General features: G+C 43.1%; 1 protein-coding gene across 3 annotated transcripts in view; it reads left to right on the forward strand.

Moving 5' to 3' along the window:
* Nucleotides 1-26,653, forward strand: part of SNTB1 (syntrophin beta 1) — a 237,128-nt gene that overhangs the window by 205,244 nt on the left and 5,231 nt on the right. For all 3 annotated transcript variants that reach the window (XM_045453795.1, XM_045453796.1, XM_045453794.1), the window contains 2 exons: nt 19,917-20,113; nt 25,514-25,704. In XM_045453795.1, the coding sequence (XP_045309751.1) occupies nt 19,917-20,113; nt 25,514-25,704 (388 nt within the window). The remainder of the gene's footprint in view (nt 1-19,916; nt 20,114-25,513; nt 25,705-26,653) is intronic.

The raw sequence follows: 26,653 nt of genomic DNA on the forward strand, positions 1-26,653 counted from the left end.
ACGTGATCACACTGAGGGGTTGCAGCCCTTGAGTGGCTCCAGGCTACAGAGCAGGGTTTACCTCAGCTGAAGACAGAAACCATTCTATCCTTGCAGACCGAGCTGGCTCTTGGAGATGGGAGGCTGGGCTGGCAGGGAAATCACTGCCGGAAGAGGTAGAAGTCAAAGGGAAACTCTGGATCCTTCCGTTACAGAAGTTACCCCAGTGCTTCCATTAGCTGCTTCCCTAGCCACATAGCTAAGCTCATAAAGTGACATATTTACTTTCTGTTTATTCCATAGTCACATATGACAGCGTGTCCCTTCTTTTTTATTGAATTCTTTTAATGTTTATTTGTTTTTGAGAGAGAGAGGCAGAGTGTGAGTGGGGGAGGGTCAGGGAGAGAGGCAGACACAGAATCTGGAGCAGGCTCCAGGCTCCCAGCCGTCAGCACAGAGTGGGACTCACAGACCAGTAGATCATGACCTGAGCCGAAGCTGGACGCTTAACCAGCTGACCCACCCAGCACCCCCACAGTGTGTCCTTTATATATGAGCGTTTGGGCACGTAGCCTGTCTAGTAGCATTACTTATCTCTGAGTGCAGTTTTCTGAAGGAGACTCCTGTCTTCTTTTTTTTTTTTTTTAATTTTTTTTTCAACGTTTATTTATTTTTGGGACAGAGAGAGACAGAGCATGAACGGGGGAGGGGCAGAGAGAGAGGGAGACACAGAATCGGAAACAGGCTCCAGGCTCTGAGCCATCAGCCCAGAGTCCGACGTGGGGCTTGAACTCACGGACCACGAGATCGTGACCTGGCTGAAGTCGGACGCTCAACCGACTGCGCCACCCAGGCGCCCCACTCCTGTCTTCTTAAAACCTTTTATTAAGGTGTGATTTATAAGCAGTATGTACACAAATCTTAAATGTGCAGTTCAATTAATTTTTATTTATGAATACAGAGCCACGGTGTCTAAAGTTTTACTATAGGGCGTCTACTAATGAATCATCTTTGTGTCTTTTTTTTCTAACGAATCATCTTGAGTGATATTATCAAGAAGGCCAAGGTAGGACTATTTGCACATAGACCCAGGCAGTAATCAACTGGTGGCTGAGCTTTGTGGAAGGAGCGTATATCAAGGCCAGGTGTTTACATGGATTTTATCCTATATGGCAAAACTTCCAATTTGAGAATCACCTGGCTGTTTGGAGGTGATTCTTAACAGAGGCCAGTCCTGAGGACGCTGCCCTGGAGATTCTAGGTTCCAGAGTCAGGAATATGTGTTTTCAACAAGCATCTGGCAGGTGTGGTCCTCAGGATGACCACATTTAACCCCCACAACCCTGGAAGGGTTAGACTTTATTCCTGTTTCACAGATAAGTAAATGGAGGAACTAAGAGGTTAAGGAGCTCACCCTCAGTCATACAGCCAGTAAGAGATACACCTGGGATTCTGATTCTGCCTGCACCTTTTTAACCCCCGTTCTCTGCACACTCCCCGAAAAAGCACGTTCCTATTCCCTGGAGTTTTAGTGGCTCTTTGTGCCAAGCATGTCACATAAATCTTTCCTTAGCTTTCCTGACAACTTAATCACGCAATAGGTAGCCACTCAGATCACACAACAGAGTGAGGACAGGGCTCTGTATGCCATCAGAGACCTAAAGTTTCTACCCGTTGCTTAGACTGGGGGTTCTCAGAATGGGTCCTCAGACCAGCAGCATGAGCACCCCCTGGGAACTTAGACACGCGGACTCTCCACCCCACTCCAGACCGATGGAATCAGACACTGGAGGTAGGGTCCCCAGCCCATCATTTAGTTAACCAGCCAGCCCTCCAGGGGCTTCTGATGCAGGCTACAGTTGGAGAACCTCTGATTTGGAAGACCATGCTCTGGTGCCTCTCATACTCCCAGGGTTCACAATCAGAGGGACACTTCATGGCAGGGACGTGCATCTTTCTTCCCGGTGGTTCGTCAGAAGTCTTATGTTGCCTTATGTTGTGGTGACCACCAAAGAATTAGTTCGAAGGCTGTCCTGGGTCTAGTGCTCACAGAGTCATCAGAAGCTCCCAAAATGTACTGCGTGGTGCCCTGCTTTTTCACTTAACGTGGTCCCATAGGCATTTCCCACTGAGACTTTGCACTCTACCTTAGCTTCAACGTAGTGACTACATAGTGTTCCATTGCATGGATGCTCTGGGGAATCCCCTGGGGCAGGTCTGGGGCACAGATTCTGGAAACTTATGGCGCGCCTCCAAATCCCAGCTACTTACCAGCTTTGGAAACTTGGGCAAGTTTTGTGATCTCTTATTGCCTGTTGTCCCACATCTGTAATGTGGATAGTATCTCTACCTAACTGATAAGGAGACATGGTAAGTGCTAAATAAATTCGGTTATTATTACTTATTTACCTTTTCTGTATTTTGGAGTTTAATAAGTATATTTGCCACATTTTAAAAGCAGCTTCAGGGCGCCTGGGTGGCATCCAACTCTTGATTTTGGCTCAGGTCACGGTCTCACGGTTTGTGGAATCGAGCCCCACAATGGGCTCTGCTTGGAGAGCACGGAGACTGCTTAGCATTCTCTCTCTCTCTCTCTCTCTCTCTCTCTCTGTCTCTCTGCCTCTCTCTCCAAAATAAATAAATAAACTTAAAAAGAAAAACAAAATTTCATCACACTGGAAATCCATAGGTCATCATTATAGAACCATCTAAGAAATCTTTTCAAACCCATCCTGTTAGCAAAAAAATAAAAATAAAAATAAAGCAATCAAAAAGCCTGAAAAACCATCTCCTTAAAAAATAAAAACAACAATGTACTCCTGAAATCATTGTTGCACTAAATGCTAACTAATTTGGATATAAATTTTTAAAAAATTAAGTTAAATTAAAAAAAATAAAAATAAATAAATCTCAAAAAAAAAAAAACAATGAAAGAAAGAACTTGGGGGAGTTGACAACTAGGGGGTTCTGTTTTGGTCTTAAAAGTAGGAGGCAAAGTCATCTGGCTGCAAATTGGGTGGGCAGGATGCTTGAAGACAGCAAGGCATTACTTCTATTCAAAACATCGTGTATGAGATTCCAAAGACTCTCTGATGAAGACTTTAATCAGAGTTGGAAATAGTAGGGAATATATCCTCATAGGTCCTCCTTCTCTTTTGCAAAAAACATGAACCCAGACTCTCTAGATGGATCCCTACCTTAGATTTTGGGTATGGGGTTTCCTCTGTGGAGGGGAATGGGAAAAGGTGGTATATAAAGGAGTAAAGGATGAGAGCAAAATCATGAATGGGTGTTGAATTCTATTTTTTCGGGTACACACTGAGATGATTGTGCAGTTTTGAGTTACATTAATAAAGTTTCTCATGTGGAACCAAAAATAAATAAATAAATTAATTAATTAATTAAATTAAATAAAAACAACAACTTTATTTACTGGTGGAGAGGAAAGATCACAGTATTGGATTTGACACCCGGGTTCATACTCTGGGTTTGCCCAGTCAGGCCCCAGTTTACAGGCTGTGTGATCTTAAGCAAATCATGTCACCTCTCTGATCCTGTTTCCTCCCCCTGAACACTAGGATCCTAATGTCTGCTGCAGAGTGATTATGAAAATGAAAGTATGACAGTGGCAGTCAGCTGGGGCTGCCGCAACAAAATACCACTGGCTGGATAACAGATAATTACCTTCTCACAGTTCCAGAGGCTGGAAGTCAAAGACAGTGTCAGTGTGGTTGGTTTCTGGTGAGAGCCCTCTGCTTGGTCTGTGGGTGGCTGCCATCTTGCTGTGTGCTCACGTGACTTCTTTGCGTGCCTGCCGGGGGTAGGGAACGCTGGAGCCGTCTGGGGTCAAACCGCCAGAGCAGGGCTACAGCCTTAGGACGTCATTTAACCTTAATGTCCTCCTTGTTGGCCCTGTCTCTACATATAGGTGGCATTGAGGGTTAGGTCTTCAACATATGAATTGAGGGGGTGAGGGTGGGGCAGGAGTCAATCTTGAGCCTTGACAGGACAGCCTCATTTAAGCAGAACACTGGCCCACAGCAACTGGGCAACTGGGCAACGGCCCGTGCCCCTCCCTTTGCCTTAGCCTTGAGAGACAGTATTATTCAGAATGTCAGAGACAGTCTTTTCTCTTGCACAAGAACTGGCCAAGGCCAGAGCCAGTAGGAAACAGGGTTCTTTTAAAATCGAGTTACTTCCTCAGACAGTTCATAGTTGATTTGTTGATTTGTTTAGGGTTATTTTTTGTTACTTTTTTGTCGCTTCTTTCTTTCTTTCCCTTTTTCTTTCTTTCTTTCTTTCCTTCTTTCTTTCTTTCTTTCTTTCTTTCTTTTTCTTTCTTTCTTCTTTCTTTTCTTTCTTCTTTCTTTCTTTCTTTCTTTCTTTCTTTCTTTCTTTCTTTCTAACTTCCCTCCTTCCTTTCCTTTCTTCCTTCCTTCCTTCCTTCCTCCTTCCCTTTTTTTTTTGGAGTCCCGGGCACATTTAATTTATATTTTTCTGGAAGATGAAAATTTGATTGTGTTTCATAGCAGTGGCATCAGAAATGCTCACAGCACATTCTTAGTGTCGACCACCATGCAGGGAAGTTTAGGAGCCGTTGCTTCTCCTGCTGACAAACGTCGATGGTGCCTACGTGCATCCGCGTTGCAATTTATAGCGGTGCACTCAGGAACTTTTCAAACACGTTGTAATGTTAGCTGGTCTCATCCCTCAGCTTTTATGAGTCCTTGGGAAAACTTTTTTTTTTTTTTTTTTTTTTTTTTTGCTTAGCCAAAGCTTACTTGATGTCGCAGAACATGAAGAAAAAAAGGTACTCTTGCCCATATGGAGGATGTATGTTGATTTTTTCTTTTTTTGTCACTGTCATCATAATTGGCAAGTGTGACAGGCCTACAGGGAGAGAGGATTAAGGTGGCAGTATTTCTGGAATTCTAGAGGAGATTTAACCCAGAAATTCTGCACGCCTAGTTCCAGTGGTTGGCAAAAGATTGGGAAGCACAGAGCTTGCAAAAGTAATGAGGCTCTGAGCCCAGCTGTCCCACCTGTGGGCCCGAGAGAAGGGGTGGGGTCTCTGGGGAAGAGGAACTGATGAATTGCACTTTGCTCCCCTGATGCCACTTGGGAGCCAAAGGCACTGGCACTTGTATCAAACATGTTGGGTAATCCTTGGTGTCTAAGGAACTAACCTGTTTTCTCAGTGCTAAAAGGAATTGCTGCCTCAGGGCAGCCTCAGAAATTTTAGGAATGCTTTCCACTGGGGAAGTTTGGCCAGTCGCATTTGTCAAACATTCAACTACAATCAGCTTGTGGTTTTCACACTAAGCGTGGGAGGCTTCTTCACTCTTAGGGAATGTGAGCCTGTGCCATAGGCATTCCCTAGGGCAGCATAAGAGGATCTGCATGCCCATGGAACCACACTCTGTCAGCCTGAGAAGAGTGGAGCTGGCCTTCACGCCCATTCTTCCCGTTTGTGTGAACCATACCTGGTGTTCACACTAATGGCCAGCCTCCTTCCTGCCCTCCTTCCTGTTAATCCAGAAGCTCCTCAGAGTTGGGTGGGAGATAAGCAGAGTGAGGGGGTCCAAGGACTTTGGAGTCAGACAAGGAGTTGACCCCGAGACCTCTACTTGCCATGTGATCTTGGGCAAAATATCAATTTCTCCGAATCCAAGTCTCATCTCTGTGAAGGGCAGTAGTATCTTCTGCTTCATTCAGCTATTGATAGGAACTATTAAGACAGTAAATGTAAGTGTTTAACATATGACTGAGACATAATAAGTGATTGATAAATGTTAGCAATTGTTAATATTGAAAAAATTAATTGAAATTGATGTATGAATAACTGATAAGTATGTAGACATATTTGATTCCACATGTAATACTGCATTTATCAGGGACTCGTAGTGTCTTAGATCAAAGTTGTTGAGATATAAGGACTGGGCTAAGAGTTTGTTGCTTTAATTTGTAGGGAGGGGGAAGTGAGAGATGGAACGGGGAGACTGGAACCCCTCAACTCACACCAGAAAGCAAGTCCTTTTTTTTTTTTTTTTTTTTTTTTGGAGAGAGAGAAAGAATGAGCAGAGAAGAAGCAGAGAGGGAAAGAGAATCCCAAGCAGGAGCAGCTCCACAACCTGAGATCTCACAACCTGAGATCATGACCTCAGTCCAAATCAAAAGCTGGACACTTAACTGACTGAGGCACCCAGGTGCAACACTGCAGGAAGGTAGCCTATTGATGCCTTCTTCCTTGGGGCAAGAATGTCCAGTTCAGTTTAAGAAATGTTTCACAGTCTCCTGTTAGGGGCCAACATTGTACCAAGGGCTGATGGTTGGGGAATTATAAAAAAAAGAAAAAGAAAGAAAGAAAGAAAGAAAGAAAGAAAGAAAGAGGGAGGGAGGGAGGGAGGGAGGGAGGAAGGAAGGAAGGAAGGAAGGAAGGAAGGAAGGAAGGAAGGAAGGAAGAAAAATATGAGAGATAAAAGCCAAGTGTTATAAAAACGAATTTTTCAGGTTATTCACTCATGGTTTTATTTTCCCAGCAAAATAGGACAGATTTTAATTGTCATTACTTTCCATGGAGAAGTTCTTGAAGATCTTTTTAGTATACCTATTGTATACATATTGTGATATATGTTGAACTAGTTAAAACACAGATGGGATAAGGGAATGTGGAAGAGATAACCAGAAAACTCAAAGAATATATTTAAAAATTAAAGTTCTAAGATTGCTAAGGGTTAAAAAAAAAGAAAGACTATGAACTTGAAAGGAAGATTTTCCAAGACATTAGGCTATCATATGTGAGAATATTCATCAGACTGTAAGCCTTGTTCATCTCTGGAGATGGCAAGGGCGTGGGGGTGAATTAAATCTGTGGGTGACCTGAAGAGTTCATTATTCTCTCTCTCCCTCTCTCTCTCTTTTAAATATAATTTATTGTCAATTTGGCTAACATACAGTGTATACAGTATGCTCTTGGTTTTGGGGGTGTATTCCCGTGAGTCATCACTTGTATATGACACCCAGTGCTCATTCCAATAAATGCCCTCCTCAATGCCCATCACCCATTTTCTCCTCTCCCCTATGTGCCTCCCCATCAACCCTCAGTTTGTTCTTTGTATTTAAAAGTCTCTTATGGTTTGCTTCCGTCTCTTTAATTTCCTTCCTATCTACAGTTGACACGCTGGAGTTTGGCCCCTTTTCCTGGTATAGTGGAAAGTTTATAGACTTTATAGTCATGTGGGTTCCTATTCTGGACACTCACCTGGCCAGCTACCACTTTAGCACACAGAACCATGGATTCCTTGTTGGTAAAGTGGAGCTTGTGATACGCTTTCCGGGGCATCGTGGAGACCCAGGGAGATAGTGCGTCAGTGCAACGAGTCACAGAACAGGCATCGGTTTTCCTCCCTCCACATTACTGCTAGCAGCTGGCTGTGGGAGGTCACGAGACCAGGGAGAACATGTGTCCGGGTCTCTGGAAATCCAGCTGGATTTACTAAAAGTCAAAAATTGGCTCTTTTGCTGCTCATTCTCCTCGGTCTTTGCTTACAGTCAGTATTCCTCAGTGATATCTTTTGGAGAGATGGGATGTTGCCTAACCTTTCAAAAAAAAATTTTTTTTAATGTTTATTTACTTTTGAGACAGAGAGAGACAGAGCATGAACAGGGGAGGGTCAGCGAGAGAGGGAGACACAGAATCTGAAACAGGCTCCAGGCTCTGAGCTGTCAGCACAGAGCCTGACACGGGGCTCGAACTCATGGACTATGAGATCATGACCTGAGATGAAGTCGGACACTTAACCGACTGAGCCACCCAGGCACCCCTTTGCCTAACCTTTCAGCACCATGTTCAGATGAAAGTTTAGGAGGTAGAAAGGAGGCAATTGTGAGCTCTTCTTGGCTGAGGGGCAGCATGCTGGTTTCTGAGCAGCCCTTCCGCCCTGACAGTCCGGAGCTTACTAGTGACTTTTCCCCTCACTTCTTTCCTAGTCAGCCCGTTGACTGCTGGGCTCCGGTGACTAGTGGATGGAAGTAATCAAGTGCACCAGAACCATTTAAGGGATCTGAACAGTTGTTTTTCTTTTTCTTTCTTTTTTTTTTTTTTTTTTTTTGGCTTGCATTGTGGCATATGCTGGGAGATGCTAATTACAGCAATTAAGCAAGAATGTAATATTGCTTAGCAACCCAGTTACCTAATATGTAATTTTACTAATTTGGCTGAATCTGTGTGCTGTAACTGTTTTTGTTTTAATTAAGGATATTAATAATAATGTTTTTGTGTGGGACATTTTATGCAGCATTTTCTAACACCTATATCTGGAATTAAATTAGTGCATAAGCATCCTTTGTGAGACAGGTTTTTTTGTTTTTGTTTTTCTCAAAACCAGGCATGCAAAGGGATGTGAGGATCCCGAAACTGTGTGCAGCCTAGTACCTCAGTAGAGACACCTTTTGCTTGACCTTCTTTGGACATGAAGGAATTTCTACCACCAGGTTCCCCCAAATATTGAACAAAGAATTTGACCTTCAAGTGGGTTTATCCCACAGCCACATGGAGCCTTGTGGGGTCCACCTTGTGTGCCACTTTGGGCAGTGAAGTCATTTAAAAACATTTCACCCTTAGGGCGCCTGGGTGGCGCAGTCAGTTGAGTGTCCAACTTCGGCTTAGCTCATGATCTCACAGTTTGTGGGTTGTGGGTTTGAGCCCCGCATCGGGCTCATATGCTGTCAGCTCAGCGCCTGCTTTGGATCCTCTGTCCCGCTCTCTCTCTGCCCCTTCCCTGCTCATTCTCTTTCTCTCTCTTTCAAAAATAAGTAGACATTATAAAAATAAAAACATTTCACCCTTTCTTTTTTCTGGGCTAGGGACCCATTTATATATAAATCTTTAAATTTATGTACACTGGATCCATGCTAGCCATGAATGTGAAATCTTACTGACTTAGTTCATTGATAAAATGGTACCTTCCACTCTCAGACCAGAAAAGGTTAACTCTGACTCCCTAAACAAGTCACTGCTAAAAACACCAGTTGCTAGAGATAGATTTGAAGGAAGAAACAGGAGATGGATGTTAGGCTAATCCCATAGAGTATCTCATCCCAATGACCTTTCAAGATCAGTTTTTGCCAGGATTGAGTTAATCTGGAAATGAGCATTTAGCAGATGTAAACCCAAGTTCTTTGGATCTAGCATGAGCTACGGTTTCATGATGGGAGACTGAGGGTGGGAGAGAAATCACGGTATCTCATAACAGTCATTAATCACAAACTTCTTAGAAAATCATCCTCCTTGTATTCTAGCTATTCATTCAACAAATATTTGCTGAGTGCTTGCCACGTGCCTGGAATTGTTCTAGGTTGTACACATACAGTTGGGAACAATCAGATAAAAAGTCCCGCCCTGATTGACCTAATGAGAATAGTGGCTATTCCTATATATTCTGTTCCAGGCGCTGTTCCACACAGCATTCATATAACTCATTTCATCCTTAGCAACAATACAATGAGGTAGGCATATTGCTACCCCCGGTTTGCATTTGAGGCATCTGAGGCGTGGAGAGTGTTTGAGACTTGCTGAGGTCGCACAGTTGGCAAATAGCCCAGTTGGGCTATCTGACTCTCTCCTCTGTCCCCTCATCTCTGTGGCTTCACCCTCCAGGCCCACTCGGTTTATATGGGCCTTTCATTTGTTCCCTTATTCATACTTCCAGATAATAGGAAATGTCACATCTTGCTGGAGTTGGTGGAGTTTGCTTCCAACCATGGGCATGTGTATTTGACTTCCATAACCAGAGAACAAAGCATGTCCTTGGGTTTCTCACACAGTTTCAGATAAAACTTAGAAATTGGGTGTGAATTACAGCTTGAAAGCCTGTCCCAGGGTGCCGGTATTTTTCCCTGACTGGGTAAGAGAGTTATCTTCTCTTGAGAGACAACATTTCCTTGGTTGCTATAGTTTAGTCCCTGCCACAGATAAGAGACAGATGGTCATATTTTTAAGGATACACAAATAGCTTAAAATGTAAAATAATTGAAATATAAATAATAGCTATTTCAGAGTCCCCCTTGAGACTGCAGATCAGAAAATATCCTTGGGAAGAATCTTGGGAGGCATGTAAAGAGGCTGTTCTGCAAGAATAGGACAAACTCTGGGGCACCTGGGTGGCTCAGTCGGTTAAGTGTCCAACTTCAGCTCAAGTTGTGATCTCATGGTTAATAGGTTTGAGCCCCGCGTCAAGCTCTGTGCTGACAGCTCAGAGCCTGGAGCCTGCTTTGGATTCTGGGTCTCCTCTCTCTGTCCCGCTTCCCAACTTGTGCTCTGTCTCTCAAAAATAAATTTAAAAACTTAAAAAAAAAATAGAATAGGACAAACTCTAAACTCTAGCAGACACATTCTATTCCTTAAGCCCTACCTTTCTAAATGTGCACGTGATGACTTTTAAAAATCTCAATGTCCAGTTGACATTTACTTGCTACTTAGTGTCCAGAATCTGGCTATGGTAATGTGTTCCTAAGCGTGGTCTGCAAGTGAAGAGCCCATTAGGGGGCCTTTTCACTGCCGCACGTTTCATAGCATTTCAGAATAGGTCAGGCGTGTGTGTGTGTGTGTGTGTGTGTGTGCGCTTTCCTTTGCAAAATTGAACTCACATTTTTTAAACATTTTGGAAAACTTGTATTCATGCAGTTGTTCAGCCAACAGGTAGTGAATCCCACGTGTCAGGTAGAATGCCAGGCACCACAGAATCAAGGAGAGATGCTCCTACCCTGAAGAGCATCTGAATCTAGCAAGGGAGAGGAGATGGTAATCGTAAATGCTGTGTAGGGACCCGGAAGAGGGGCACCTACCTTAAGGAGACCATACTGCATTTGGTCTGGAGCTCCAGAAGATTGCTGTGCTGCTGTCCACAGCAAGTTTGTTTCCTCCCACATATTTTTACCCTGGACCTGTCAACTTCAACACATGAGCAACAAACCCCACAGAGTGGTGTCCAAGGACCCCTGCTGGCTGCCATGGAGGCTGTCTCAGTCTTCCTGGAAGACCTCCTACCTCACCCTGCATCCCTGGAAGCAAATCGTCTGCTCCAAATGTGGCTCTTCCTGGATGGGCCAAGGTTCAGGGATGGCTTTGATCCGACTATAGACTCTCAAGGCGAGAAGTGTCTCTACTGTCCCCAGGAAGTCCCTGTCCAGCCTATGCTTGAGCACTTCCACAGACATCGTGGACACTTATGCCTGCCCCTTCCTCCCTCCATTCCTCACACAATGTCTTCTCTTTGCCAGACAGGATATATCCAAACGATGTTCTTTCTGAAGCAGTTTTGGGTACTCTGCTGTTTTGATCATTGTCTTCAGCATTAGGAGTCTTGCGTGGAACTGTATTTCGGTATCACTGCTTTCCTTTGTAATTCTGTTTACTTTATGATTTATACACATTGTTCAGAATAACGGTCCACAGGGCTTGGTGCCTAGGACCGAATGCTGCGTTTTAGGCATGGTCTGACCAGCATAGGGCCACACAGGGCCAGCACCTTCTCTCATTCTGTTAACTGAGTTTAAATTCACGTTAGTGCTGTTGGTAGCTCTGAGTCAACTAATTTCCAGTGGTGCTTCTACATCAAGTCTCTCCCATTCTAATTTTGTCGTTGTCGTTGTTTGTTTTGGGCTCAAACTACAGTGCTTAGCAGTCTTCCGTCTTGATTCTATATTTCGTCTTCTTACCAGTTTTGGGTCATCTGCTGACTTGAGGTGCATGCCCTCTTCATACAAGCCACTGATAAAAATGTTTAACAGGACAGGACTAAGGCCATAGCTCTGCCTCCATTCCTAATTAAATTGACTCGTGATGTCTATGACCCCTTAACAAAGTACTCTTCCAGCTGATAAGCTTTGTACCCAAAACTTATTCCTTTTAAGTCCAAATGAATATTAAAGGAAACTGTCAGTACATTTTTTTTTCTGAATACTTACTTCATCTATTACTTTTCTAATAATCTGGTTTCTGGATAAAACAGTTGGTGTAAGGAAGCCATATAGGCCCTCACGGACTCCTATTTCCTATTTTCCAAAGTCAAAAAAAGAAGGAAAGAAATAAAGAAAGATTGCTTTTAAAAATCCATTACTGGGGTGCCTGGGTGGCTTTGTCAGCTGAATGTCTGACTCTTGATCTCATGGATTGTGAGATAGAGCCCCGCATCAGGCTGTGTGCTGAGAGCACAGAGTCTGCTTGGGATTCTCTCTCTGCCCCTCTCTCTTCCCCTCCCCCATTCACTCGCTCTAATTCTCTCTCTCAAAATAAAGAAACATTTTTTAAAAAAATCCATTACTGAATTTTGCCTGGGAACAAGGCCAAAGAATCTATTTTATTCCATGTTTTGAAAACCAAGATATAATTTTCACTTTTCCAGTTCACTTTTTTAGAATAGTCTGACTTGTTCTCCCTGATTTCCCAAAGGTCCCCGCAGAGTTTCAATTATGAAGCATCTAAGCCCTTCCGGTACGTTGGTGTGTAATCTTCCCAGGAAGGACTTGAGTTCATTTGAAGCATCAGGGTGCTCTCTTCCAAATGCCACTCCCTTCTTGGCTTCCACTGCCCCTTTCTTAGGCTCACATCTCAAAAACGTTATTTTCATAAAGCAGCAAAGCAAGAATTCACAAGTTATATTTTCTTTAAGCCACTCGTCAATAACACTGTTTGCCTGGAGATACAGAGATGCCTAGTCCTTGTCTTTGTACACCATAGACATCTAAAAATAGCCCCTTGTGTTGTATTTGCCATTGTTAGGAAACCTTCCCTCATAAGGACCCGCGATTGCCCATCTAAAGGTTTCTTTTGAATAGTGGTTTGACTCCCAGGGAAAACATCCTGTCCTTTGCAGTGGACATGGCCCTTGTGGGTCCTGGTGTTACTTAATTTAGAGCCTAGGTATAAGGGGGGCACCTGGGTGGCTCAGTCGGTTAAGCATCTGACTCTTAATCTCAGCTCAGGACATGGTCTCATTGTTCATAGGATCGAGCCCCACGTCGGACTCCATGCTGACAGCACAGAGCCTGCTTGGGATTCTCTCTGTCACCCTCTCTCTCTGACCCCCTCAAAGTAAATAAATAAACTTAAAAAAAAAAAAGAACCCAAGTATTGGATTCCTAAGATCTTAAGGACCTTATACAATATTGCTTTAACTTCTGTTGATCTGAGGTACCTGTGAGCCCTCTGAGATGCTCAGTGAACAATCAGACAGTACATTATCCAGTAGTGTATATCCAATATTATTTTATTGGTTGTAGCTGGAAATATACAAATTCACCTCAAGAGAATGATTTCACAGAACATTTATAAATGTAATCGTTTCACTATTTTTCTCTATATCTTCCTTGTAGCTGCCACTCCTATCACTGTGGCAGCCCACATAATAAAAAAGAGGTAAGAGAAAGGATCTTGGTCCTACCCTGTCCAGTGGCCTTGTCTCATTTTTGCAATGCCATGATTTGTAAACTAACCAACTCTGTTCGGACTTCTCAAGATGGCATAGTGGCGCATGTCCACATCTCTACATGTTGTCATCCACTTATTACTGTTGGCCACAAAAAGCAATTCGTTGGGGATGATATTAAGAACAAGGAAATCTATTATTTCTGATATCTTAGTAGGGATGAAATGACAATTATGTTGATAAATGTAGGGTTTCTTTGTTCTTGTGCCAGAATCCACTGCTGCCTTTCCTATGATGGAACAGCTTTCTCTTGAGGTTCCAGTTCACCCTCTGAAGGAAGATCTTCTTAATAATCAGATTGCCTCAATGAAGAGGAATAATTCTCCATCCGTCCACTTGACTCTGGCTCATCTCTTCCACTTGTCATCTGCCAGAGGCTGGTTCTGACTTTCTTTTATATTCTAAGAGTGAGCCTCTAAGAATTGGGGCAGAACCTGAAGTGAACTTCATCTCCTCCAACCTTGGGCCACATCTGTTGTACTCACACCATGCCTAGCCTTGGGTCTGCATAGAGTAGGTGCATTTATGAGTTGGCTATGGCTGCCATAACAAAATACTACAAAGCAGGTGACATAAGCAACAGAAATTTATTTTCTCATGGTTTTGAAGGATAAAAGTCCAAGATCAATGTGCCATCAGGGTTGGTTTCTGGTGAGAGTTTTCTTCCTGGCTTATAGACAGCTGCCTTCTTGCTCTGTCCACACTTGGTCCTTGCTCTTTGTGTGTGTGTGTGTGTGTGTGTGTGTGTGTGTGTGTGTGTGTGTAGGGAGGGAGATCTCTGGCATCTCTTTTCCTGTAAGGGCAGCATCCTATTGGTAAAGGGCCCACACTTATGCCCTTACTTAACCTTATATAGTCTGTATTTCCAAATACAGCCACATGGGCAAGGGCTTCAACATAGGAATTTTAGGGGGACACAGTTCAGTCCATAACAGGGAAGTATTCCATAAATGTTTGTAGGATGTATCAGTTGGCGAATGGCGATATCTTGATTGATTGATTGATTGAATGAATGAACTTCGTGACTTTTTTGGTGATCATTTGGAAGTAGAGAAGAGACCTGAACAGAGCAGGAAGCTCCTCTAAGGCCCCTTGGAGCACCCTGAATCAAAAAAGATTCTGTAACTTCAACTGGCAGGTCTCAGGGTCTCTTCTGTCTCATTTGCCAGAGGCCAGTTGGTTTGTGTAAGGGATTAATGAGGCCACAGGTGTAGGTTCCATCCCACGCGGCTCAGTTAACTCCATGTTGAGAAAGGCTCTTCCATGGCAGGTGTTAAGTGTGAAGAGCGAGACATGGACAGTTTAGAATAACCTAGACATATGGACATGTAGGGCCACAGAGAGGAGCTCATCCGCTGTTCCAACACTGAATTGACACTAATGTTATACAAACAACAAACAAAGCATGTTTGTCGCTCTGAGTCAGAATGCATGTATTTTTCAGTGGAATACAAGCTCTGGTCCTAAAAATTAAAGTGAAAGATCTGACTTCATTCCAGCCTCATAGCCTTCTAAAGTGAATCTTTAAATTGTAAAGTATCTGTTGCTAAGTGGAGATTTCAAGATTAAAAAAAAAAAAATACCATAAGAAGAAATGAAATCACTCATAAAATGACTCAGCATTTTAATGGATTTGTTTCCAGGTTTTTCTCTTACATGGTTGAATTGTGTATCTAGAGACTTTCGGTAGATACATACACATTTCCCCATATTTGCCATCCATGTTTATAAAATAACTTTCAAGGTCTGTGTAATACTTTACGCTGAGAAGTACATGTACCTATGTGCATCGTGTGGATACTGGGATGTAGTTCGCTTGATTTAAAATTTTTTTTTATGTTTATTCACTGAAAGACAGAGAGAGACAGAGCACAAGCAGGGGTGGGGCAGAGAGAGGGGGGGACACAGAATCTGAAGCAGGCTCCAGGCTCTGAACTGTCAGTCCAGAACCCGACACGGGGTTCGAACTCAGGAACTGCAAGATCATGACCTGAGCCGAAGTCAGATGCTCAACCGACTGAGCCACCCACGCGCCCCAATTCACTTGTTTTTAATCTGGAAGATGTTTTTGTTACCAGTATGCACATGAGGTAGCGGAAAAGAAATTTGCTTTATCTGATTGTTTACCTACAGCTTGGCACATTTCATTAGCCAATATTGGTGTACTCAAAAGAATACATTATTCAGCATGTCTGCTATTTTTCAGATAGCAAATCAACTTGTTCTTTAATATAGATATTAGATAATTCACACTTGATCAGTGGAAAAATCAATTTCTTCTCTTCCCTTTTCTTTTGAATGAGATTTGGCGAGGAGACGAATAACAAATACAGAAGTGGTGCTCCCTCTTAACTCACTGGGTTTCCCCATCAAGGATGCCTTGTGCATAGTGTTGGTCCGCTAGATACAGGCCTTTCTCATACCTTGTTAGAGTCAGTTAGTAATTTCATTCCCTATACCCAGACCTACCAAGTGCAAATTTTCCAACAAATTAAATTTCCAGTTATTATTGGCTTCGATTTTATAGTCTCTCTGGAGAAAAATTAATATTGGTAGGAAATTCATAAAAAAGTGACATTCTCCATGAGGGTGGTACATCTTCTTCTCCCTTCACTTGTGCCTCAGTGTTACATTTGCACTGGCCCTGATTGTGACAGCGCTGATGCCCCCTCGGTGGACATTTAGGGTATAACAAATGAGAACATGTCCGGCTAGGGAAGGCGTAAGGGAACTAACGTTTACTGAATGCTTGTGATGATCACTAAATACTGAATTAAGTGCTTTTTTTTTTTGTACTTTATTATAAAGAATCCCAAGCATGGGAGGCAGGAGTTGTATTTTTAAAATAAGGAAACCGAGAGGTGCCTGGCTGGCTCAGTTGGTAGACCGTGTGACTCTTGATCTCTCAAGGTTGTGAGTTCAAGTCCCACATTGAGCGTGGAGCCTACTAAAAGAAAAATTCATCTTGCTTATATTAAAATAAGGGAAATGAGGGTAGGGGCACTAAGGGATAGGGTAAGGGTATGGAAATAATACTGAGTACAAACTGTATGCTGGGTCTGTGCTAGGTGTGGACAGATTAGAATATTATTATTTTATGGATTTCACAGATTATTTCAGTTGATCTTTAAAACACTACCTTATGAAGTAGGGATTCCTAGAACATTTGACACATGGCAGAATAGGGGTCTCATGAGGGCTTTTATGCCCCCCAAACCTTGTTATCTCTCTTCAGTTTACAGTGCAACAGGCCAGCTGTAAAAAAAATGCCAATTTTTTTTTTTAAGTTATATTTATTTAAGGAATCTCTACATACCATGTGGGGCTCGAACTCAGGATCCAAGATCTGGCTGAGCCAGCCAGATGCCCCCAACCTATACAGATTTTTAAGAGTTTTAAAAAGGAAAAGCTAGATGTATTTCCTCAAGTAACTAAAACTTAAACACCATCAAGTATAAAAAACATATTTACGCAACTAAGAAAACAATATAAATCCTTGTTTTTTATAAGTACGTTTCTTTTTTTTAGTTTGACATTTTTTTAATGTTTATCTTATTTATTCTTTTGAAGAGAAAGAGAAAGTGTGTGTGTGCATGTGCACACAAGCATGTGTGCACAGGCATGTGCAAGAACAGGAGAGTGGCAGAGGCAGAAGGGTGTGAGAATCTTAAGTACTCTCACAATCGTGAGATCATGATCTGAGCCAAAACCAGGAATCAGATGCTTAACCAACTGAGCCACCCAGGCACCCTGACAGTTTGACTTTTGAACAAAAGAATACATTTTTTAAAAATAGGATGGAATAAATTCAAAAATCTGTATTTGTACCTTATCTTAATGAATTTTTACCTGGCTCTCAATCCCTTTATAACCCATGTTAGGCTTTTGAGAAATGCTTTCTTTTTTCTTTAGCCTCACCAAGATTTTGAAACCCATGTCAACAGACAGTTCCCTTCACACTGTCCCAGATTCTTCTCTCAATGAGATTCATGGAACTTCTCTTTTATTATTACTTTCTATTAAGGTATAATTGACAAGTAAAGCCTAATGTGCACAATCTATATATGGTGAGATGATTACCACAATCAAGTTAATTAATACATCTATATCCTCAATATAGTTACTTTGGTGTGTGTGTGGAGGGAATAGCCTAAGGTCTATTCTCTTAGTAAATTTCAAGTATACAATACAGTATTATTAAGTATAGTGATCATGGTATACATTAGATCCTCAGGGGTTATTCATCTTATGACTAAAAGTTTGTACCCTTTGACCAACATCTCCCTGTTTCTCCCACCTTGTAGCCCTGGCAACCATCATTCTACTCTGTTTCTATGAGTTTGACTTTTTTTCAGATTCCACATATGAATGATACCACCCAGTATTTGTCTTTTTCTGCCTGGCTTATTTTACTTAGCCATAGTGCCCTCCATATTCACCCATGCTCTTGCAAATGGCAGGGTTTCCTTCTTTCTTAAGGCTGAGTAATATTCCAGTGTGTGTGTGTGTGTGTGTGTGTGTGTGTGTGTGTGTGTGTCTGTGTGTATGTGTGTGTGTGTGTGTGTGTGTGTGTGTGTATACCACATTTTTAAAATCCATTTATCCATCGATGGACATTTAGGTTGTTTTTATATCTTAACTACTGTGAATATGCTGTAACAAACTTGGGGTTGCAGATACCTCTCTGAGATACTGAGTGTGCTTCCTTCAGACATATTCCCAGAATTGAATTGCTGTATCTTATGGTAGTTCTAATTTCAGTTTTTTTGCAGAACCTCCGTACTATTTTCCATGGTGGCTGCACCAATTTGCATTCCCACCAACAGTGCGCAGGGGGTCCCTTTCCTCCACATTCTTGCCAGCCTTCATTATCTCTTGGAATCTTCTCTATCTTCAAAGAATTTTACGATCAAAAAGCTTGTCAACAAACCTTTTTCTTCAAGGCTGCGTTGCAAACCACCCCCGCCACCAATTCCAGCTTTGTGAGTAAAAGAAAGCTTTTCAGAGTTCTACAAGAAGCTTGTTGCTAGAAATCCAACAGGGTACTGTGTTTGATTTCACTGGTAATTTTGCTCTGCAATATCTAAGCTTACAAGAGGAGATGAGCTTTTGGATTTCTTTGTGCAATTTTTAATCTAGGGGTAACAAGCCCCTTGCCTAAAAAAGTCAGTCTCCCATCTCCCGTCCACTGAGTGAATAGACACCTGGAATTTCTCTGGCAAATGGTACTGTTTCTTTCTGTACCAAAAGATAAGACTGAAAATGCAAATATCCTAGGGAGAAGTCACATTTACTAAATTATACTCGTGCTATCCTGCAAATGATTGATACGGGCGTGTCTTCCCAAAGAAGGTTGAGATATCAGACATCGAGGAGCAGGAGAGATCCAGAGGTTTAAAGGGGAGGCGTGAGAAGGAGGAGCCAGTGCCTGCTCAGGGGGTAGGGCTCAGAGACTGTGATTCCTCACGGTTTCCGTCTGGCCTTTCAGAAAATATTTACGATGGGAGTCACATTTTATGCTTTAAAGCGTGCGCTTTAAAGTCAGTGTGCAAACTGTGGCAAAAAGCACTCTTGGAAATCCCTTAAATCTTCCAGTAAGTGCTGTTCTTTCCATTTCCCAGGAAGCCCAGCATCGCCAGTTATTCCTAGGTGTTACCACTGCTGCTTCTTTAGTGGAGTCCCGTAGTGGTTTGCTTGTGTTTGGAGGCTGTGTGCTTAAAAAACGCATTCGGGGGGCGCCTGGGTGGCGCAGTTGGTTAAGCGTCCGACTTCAGCCAGGTCACGATCTCGCGGTCCGTGAGTTCGAGCCCCGCGTCGGGCTCTGGGCTGATGGCTCAGAGCCTGGAGCCTGTTTCCAATTCTGTGTCTCCCTCTCTCTCTGCCCTTCCCCCATTCATGCTGTGTCTCTCTCTGTCCCAAAAATAAATAAACATTGAAAAAAAAAAAAATTAAAAAAAAAAAAAAAAAAAAAAAAAAAAAAACGCATTCGGTACACCCAGATGAGCCAAACTACAAGACTTGCAGGGGGACGGAGGCTAAGCCAGGAAACAGTGTTGTGCTCACACCGGGACATACTCCTGCCCAGGAATGGAATGGGGAGGACTATACACACTATTTAAGTTGTTCTCGCTCTCACTTTCTCAATTCTCTTGTTGGCCCAGTGGGTATCGTGGAACTTGTCTCGTGGGAGTTAAAGGCATACGATTCAACTCCTCTGCACATTCAGCCGGATACGGCTCCCCGGGCACTTTCTAAATCTCACCGTAGCCCTGGAGAGGGACTGGCAGAGCAGAAGGCAGAAAACCACGGGGGACACTGGGGTTAACCTGGACCCTTTGGTCCTAGGTCAGAGAAACGAGAGCAAATCACCAATGTGGAAGCTTTGATCAGATGACAAGTCAGGTGAACACAGTGGTTTACAGTTTGATGGAGATTTGTCTCTCTCGACAGGCTGGTCCATTCAGGTCCGGCCAAAGGATCGCCCCAGGCTGGTGTGGATCTGTCCTTTGCTACGCGAACGGGCACCAGGCAGGGGATCGAGACACATGTCTTCAGGGCCGAGACCGGCAGGGACCTCTCCCATTGGACGCGGAGCATCGTACAGGGATGTCACAACTCGGCGGAACTTGTCACCGAGGTCACCACAGGTGAGCACTGCTGGCTGACACAGGACCGGCACGCCCTCTCCTCTGCCCTGGCCTCAAAGTAGTTTCTACTATTGGCCTTTTTGGCTGTGCAGAATTCCAGAAGTACACTTAAATTCTTCCAAATTAAGGCACTGTATGCCCTACTGAAAAGCAAGCCTTTCTCCTCCTTCATTCAAGAAAAGTTGGTAACTTGGAGAGTCAGATGTCATTTTCCTACCTGTGTAACCCTGGGTGGCTTCCTGGAGGCATGTACTTTGGAGGCCCAAACTAGTAGGATTCTTGTTATCAACAACAGAGACTGACTCTGAGTAGCTTATCACAGAATACAATTCTTGCACATTAGTGTTGGTAGCTCACAGAGTTGCTTATAAAACTGGGGAACCAGTTGGTGAAAAAGAGCGGGAAACAGAGGTGTCTAGCCGGGGTGAAACAGCAAAGGGGAAACCACCAGTGACCCCTGCCCCTGGTATGGATGGAGAAGCCGAGGCTGGATGGAAGGAACACACAGTGAGTGCAGCCATGTTCCTGCAGAGCTCTAGGACAGGGCCGGTTAGTGGGGAAACTGGGATTTGTATAAAGAAGGAAGAACCTTCTATACTGTACTATTTATTGAGTGCTCACAACGTGCCAGGCATTTCATCTACTGCCTCTCAGTGTTTTTCTTTTTCTTTTTTTTTTTTAAGTTTATTTATTTATTTTGAGAGAGCGAGAAAGAGAGCGTGTGAGCATGGGGGAGCGGCAGGGAGAGAGGAGAGAGCGCATCCCAAGCAGGTTCCTCGCTGTCAGCTCAGAGTCTGATGCAGGGCTCGAACTCACAAACCACGAAATCATGATCTGAGCTGAAACTCAAGAGCCGGATGCTTAACCGACTGAGCTACCCAGGCACCCCTCAGTGTTTTTCATACTATGAGAAACAACCCTACTAGGGGTCCAGAAATCAATGAATTGAGGCCAGACCAACATTTAAAAAATTAAATGGAATAGGAAAATCAGTGTAAATATTGTTTAGGTTTGTAGAACTTTTGATTCCGGGGTGTGTGTATGACTAGGGCCATAATACGTTGCCTCACCTTGTCTAATGCACACAATTCCCTTGCCAAGCTGATTTTACAAATCTGGAAGCAAATCCTTAAGAAAGGTTAAGTAATCGGGGCGCCTGGGTGGCTCAGTCGGTTGAGCGTCCGACTCCAGCTCAGGTCATGATCTTGCGGTCCGTGAGTACGAGCCCCGCGTCGGGCTCTGTGCTGACAGCTCAGAGCCTGGAGCCTGTTTCGGATTCTGTGTCTCCCTCTCTCTGACCCTCCCCCATTCATATTCTGTCTCTCTTGGTCTCAAAGATTAAGAAACGTTAAAATAAAAAAATTAAAAAAGAAAAGAAAGAAAGGTTAAGTAACTTATCCAAGATCACACAACTCATAAATGACAAAACTGTTACACTAGGTTGTGTCATTCTAAAGACTCTTTCTCATTGACTATAGTGTCTACAAGGACATAGATCTCACTGCTATACCACTGGTCCGAAAACAGGCTGCTGTGATCAATAATTTTCATGCCACTCTCCAAATCAGATGGATAGATAGGTGACCGATAGACGATTGACAGATAGCTAGATGATAGATAGAAATGCATGCACATATAAATATACAGATATAGATAATCTAATTTTTTACTGGGCAAAGATAAAATTAGAGACTAGGAAGTAATAGGAATCTAAAGTCACATGAATGAACAAAGTACGTGCTGTAAAATCTTGTACATTTGCTAAGGTGGATTCCATACTAGCCCAGTGATTTTCAGCAGCCAGCACAATGTACAGTTAACAGTGTCCATAATGCTGTCGTTCCTGATTCTGAGATGTAAGGCAGACTGTTTCTAGCTCTGAGATCTAGGACCAACCTCTCTTCCAGGTGTCCTGCGGTCACTCATAAAGAGGGCATGTGTGACAGAGTGGCTAGTATCCTCAACAACAGTCTCCCAGGAAATCCAACGTTGAGTCCCATAAGGCTGCTTCTCTGTTTGCCCCTTTCTATCATGTTTTCCTGCCTGTTCCTTCATTTCTCTGTGTCTGTGAGCATCCAGTATAAGGTAGTAGCCACAGTGTGGGATTTAAGTCAGAAAGGCCTGGATTCAAATTCCAGTCCTGTTTCTTTCCTAATCTCTTACTCTTACTTGCCTCACTTGTTTCCATTATCCGTAAAAAGAAGAAAATAACGGTACCTACCTCATAGGATTGTTGTCGAGAATTATGAGAAATAATCCATGTAAAGCTCCTAGAACAGTGCTTGACACATAGTAAGTGCTCACTCAGGGTTGTTATTAGTCATTACTCTTGTAATGACTTCTCCAGACCTGTGCGGTCCAATATGCTGGCTTCTGGTCATATGTGGCTATTTAAATATTATTGAATTAAAATTAAATTACTCCCTCAGTCACGCCAGCCACATTTCCAGGGCTCAGTCACTACATGTGCCTAATGGCTACCACGTTGGACAGTGCAGATCTAGAACCTTTCCATCACGGCTGAAAGTCCTACTGTACAGCTTTGCTCTAGGGGAACAGGATTGCCCACAAGACATCTCAGGTACGGCATTTCCAAACTTTAGCCACACTAAAAACAACAGAAATAAAAGTTTTTGTTGTTGTTTTATTCTCAGAAGCCTGATTGCTGACCTCTACCCCCAGAGATTCTGAGTCAGCAGCTTGGGGATGGGGCCTGAGAATCTGCACCTAATAAATAGCAGGTGGTGCTGATGCTGCTGGGCCCTGGACCACTTTGGGAGCACTACCGCGCTAGGCAGCAGCTTCCCCGGGACTCAGGAATATTCTGAAAGATGGGACACACATCTTTCAGATGTGTAGTATGGTTTTTCCACATTTCCTCTACTCATGAAAACTTGAAAAAACAGATGTTTTGTAGAATTTCCAATGCAGCAACACCAACAAAATCCGTGTCTTTTAGTAGTTACCCTGAAACTGATTGGTGCCCCGACTATTTTCCATCATTGTTGGAAACCTTTCTGGAGCGTTGCTGAAATTTTTTTTTATGTTGAATCTGTATGGCAAGAAAAACTAGAGTTTTGGAGCTGAGATTTGGAAAACCTGAAAACTAAACTTAAGTTATATGTGTAAATACCGGAAAGATCCATGCTCCTTGCAATAAATTCAGGAGTGTTCTAAGGAAAGAATGGAGATGGCCAAAGGGATTTGGTTTAGTTTGCATTCCACAGATTTTGTAAAATCTTTCTCTCTCAATAAGTTGAACTCTACTTGGACAGGAAAATAATGAGGCTGGTGGTAGACCAGCCAAAGGAAATAAACAATGAATTGTGTGGATGGAGCTAGCCGGGTGGTGGGAGAGGAGAAATTACGGAAATGATCAAAGGTGCAACCCAGTTACAAATTGAAAGATGCCTGCAGGGAGTAGGGGAACGGGGCTTATGTTTTAATCAGAGCTTCAATTAACTTGATAATGTGTTCGGTTTACCCTGTGTGGATTGAGAACATCTTGAGATAACCAATTCCATTATATGAAGGCCACGGATACCATTTGAGGTCAACTAGAATTGAAAGTAACCACAATCAGTTAATTCGGAATATTTGATGGCATAGCTTTAAAGTTCAAATATAGAGGAAGGAGGAAGAAAAGCATGTTTGAAGCTCATTTGCCCACCTATTTTGCAGGTAATAGAAGTAAAGAGTGTTAAAAACAAGGACTCAAGATGGGAAGCCATAACTACACCCATGCCACTGTCTTTGGTTATCCTAGGACTGTGGGGGTGCTAGAGGCCTATGGACCTTCTGAGAGTATGAGATTTACTGAGGGGCTCTGCCCAGGACTCAGAAATCTATTAGAGATTGTAGTACACCTTTGGGAAATATCAGCTCTTACTTACAAATTGAAAGATGCCTGTGGGAAGTCAGAAGGAGGGGTATGGGTTTTAAGCAGAGCTTCAATTAAAAGCCGCCTCATTCTGTGAGTCCCCTGTGTCTTCCCCAAACTCTAAAGGCCCCCTGACCATACAGTCATTACTCTGCCTCTTTGCCAAGGTCCCTCTCCACATCCCTCTATATCCTGACTTCCAGAGAAGGAGAAAGAGACATGGCATGGAGTGGAAAGAACTTGAATTTTGAATTCTAAACCACCTATGTTGGGACACATTTCACCTGTCTGAGCGTCACTTTTTTTCACCTATAATATTAAGCTAAGGTCCTGCTTCAGAAGTTTGTGGTAAGGTGAAATTCAGTTTTGTTTATAAAGCCAAGCTGAGCTAATGTTGATATAGAGCAGTCATAATGCCCATCCTCTTCCTCTTCCCAGTCCCCATCCCCAGCAAAGAAAATATCCTGGTTTCCCTAAAGAGCTTTCAGATGTGTATGAAGGGCTGAGCCAATTTACTTGCCAGGGTCTGTTAATTGTGGTGTTCTGTGAGGCAAAAAAAAATCCAATCTGATACTTAATAACCTTTTTCAGAACTCTTTGATCAGGGGTGTAAACATTCACAAGTCTTCCTAAATAGGAAGTAGGATTCTGGGGTAAGGCTGCATCCCGCTCATAAGCTTAGAGTGCTGGTCACTTTTCCTAAACACAGTGAGGACCACGCACAAAAGCTGGCACCTGTTGTCATCAAGAGATTTTAATTTTGTTTCTTTGGATCACACAGCACCTTGTGAACACTCCCTGGGGCTCCTGAATGCCACACTGGGCAGAGAGGAAACAGCATTCACCACGGAAGATGCCACATCTGGTATCTATCCTACTACACAGCTTTTCTAGGACACAAGATCATCAGATCATCAGAGAAAACATTTAAAACCCTTATTTCTGTTTAAAAAGTGAGCTTTGTTTGACTTTTTAAAAATTAAAAATGAGGTGGTTTTTAGGCTACTTGCTCTTGACCTCTTAGGTGTGCTAACTTTGGTAATGTCACGGAGGAAAGCTTGTTTCTTTCACCAGCTGGTAGACACAGGGCATTGGGGTGTGTGTGTGTGTGTGTGTGTGTGTGTGTGTGTGTGTGGTGATGTTGATGATGGCCAATCAGAGGTAGCTTACCCTACATCAAATGTCAGGTTTTTTCCGGCTTTGGACAAGACCAGTGGCAGGCAAGTATACCTGTCCACGTGTGTGCTATCAGAGGGTCAGAGAAGGGCGAGAGCCCAGATAAAAGTCAGCAATTCCCAGCAAAAGGAATTCTTTCAGCTTCTTTCCCTTGGGTTCATGGGGCAAGTTAAGATACATTTTCAAAATCCATCCAAGGAGAATATTTTCATGAGCAGTGATTGATTTTTCAACTGGAGAAATGTGTGGCTGGCCCTGGGATTGAGGAGACTTGTAAGTTAAGTGCCTAGGGAAATGGACCGACCTCGCTACTCACACCGCTGTGTCTCCTGTCTCCCCCTCAGCCTGCACCTACAAAAACCAGGCGTGCTGCCTGACCATACATTATGAGAATGGATTTTCTATTACCACGGAACCACAGGAGGGTGCCTTTCCCAAGACCATCTTACAGTCTCCCTATGAGAAGCTGAAAATGTCTTCAGATGATGGAATCAGGATGCTGTATTTGGATTTTGGAGGCAAAGATGGAGAGATCGTAAGTGTATTTCTGTAGACAGTGCGATTTCATGTTTTGCTGGGCAGCACATCTGTGATGGCTTGCAAACGTAACGCTGCCTTATGTTTATTTAGCAATTGACTATTTACAAAGTACCTGCAGGCTCATGTCTTGTTTGATCCTAGAAAAACTATGATTAGATCCAAGTATCTCAAAGTTCCTAACTTTTGTCTCATTTTCCACTAGCAAATCAATATTTGAATCAAAGAATCTTTTACAAAGTCAGCATTAAATTCTCATTAAATGGGGTCCTACCAGCTTCAAAATGCACCATTCATTCTTAAAAAGTCTCAAGCGTCTAATCTAACCTGGGCATCCGTGCTGGTGTGGGGGGTGCGGGGGCGTGACATGCGCAATGCCCGCCATCCGGGAGGTCTGCAAGGAGCACAGCACAGAGGCAGAGGGTCTGGACGAGGGGCAGAGTAGAAGGGATGGTGGGGAACAAAGAAATGTGGTCAATACCTGCATGGAGAGAGAGCCAGACAAGAGCCCAGAAGTTTCGGGCTAATGGCAAATAATGTCTAACAAAATTAGCAAATTTGTCAGAGTAACTTTTAGACTTAGATCAATGCAAACAGCCAGTGTATTGAAATTCACAATTTGCTGTGATCATTACTGCCTGTTACAACAATAACAGTGTACTTCTTCAGTTCTATGAAAGGGTGGGAATTTGCATGTTCTTTCTAGAAAGCAAGTATAGTTCTTGACATTCTCCGGAAGACATAGGACCTCATTTAAGCTGTTAGCATAAGGCCTTCATTTCAAAGTCACGAGCACTGCTGTTCTGGGTCCCGAGACACCACCGGCCCCACATAACCCAGCACTTCTCACTGTGGGTATCACCTGCGGCTGTGAGGAATCCAACACCCTATGCCTGGCTGCTCATCTGAACTCACTTTCTGAGAACAGTTTCCAGCCAGTCATTTCC

This window comes from Leopardus geoffroyi, chromosome C3 (assembly GCF_018350155.1).
Source record: "Leopardus geoffroyi isolate Oge1 chromosome C3, O.geoffroyi_Oge1_pat1.0, whole genome shotgun sequence".
In the NCBI taxonomy this organism is placed as follows: domain Eukaryota; kingdom Metazoa; phylum Chordata; class Mammalia; order Carnivora; family Felidae; genus Leopardus; species Leopardus geoffroyi.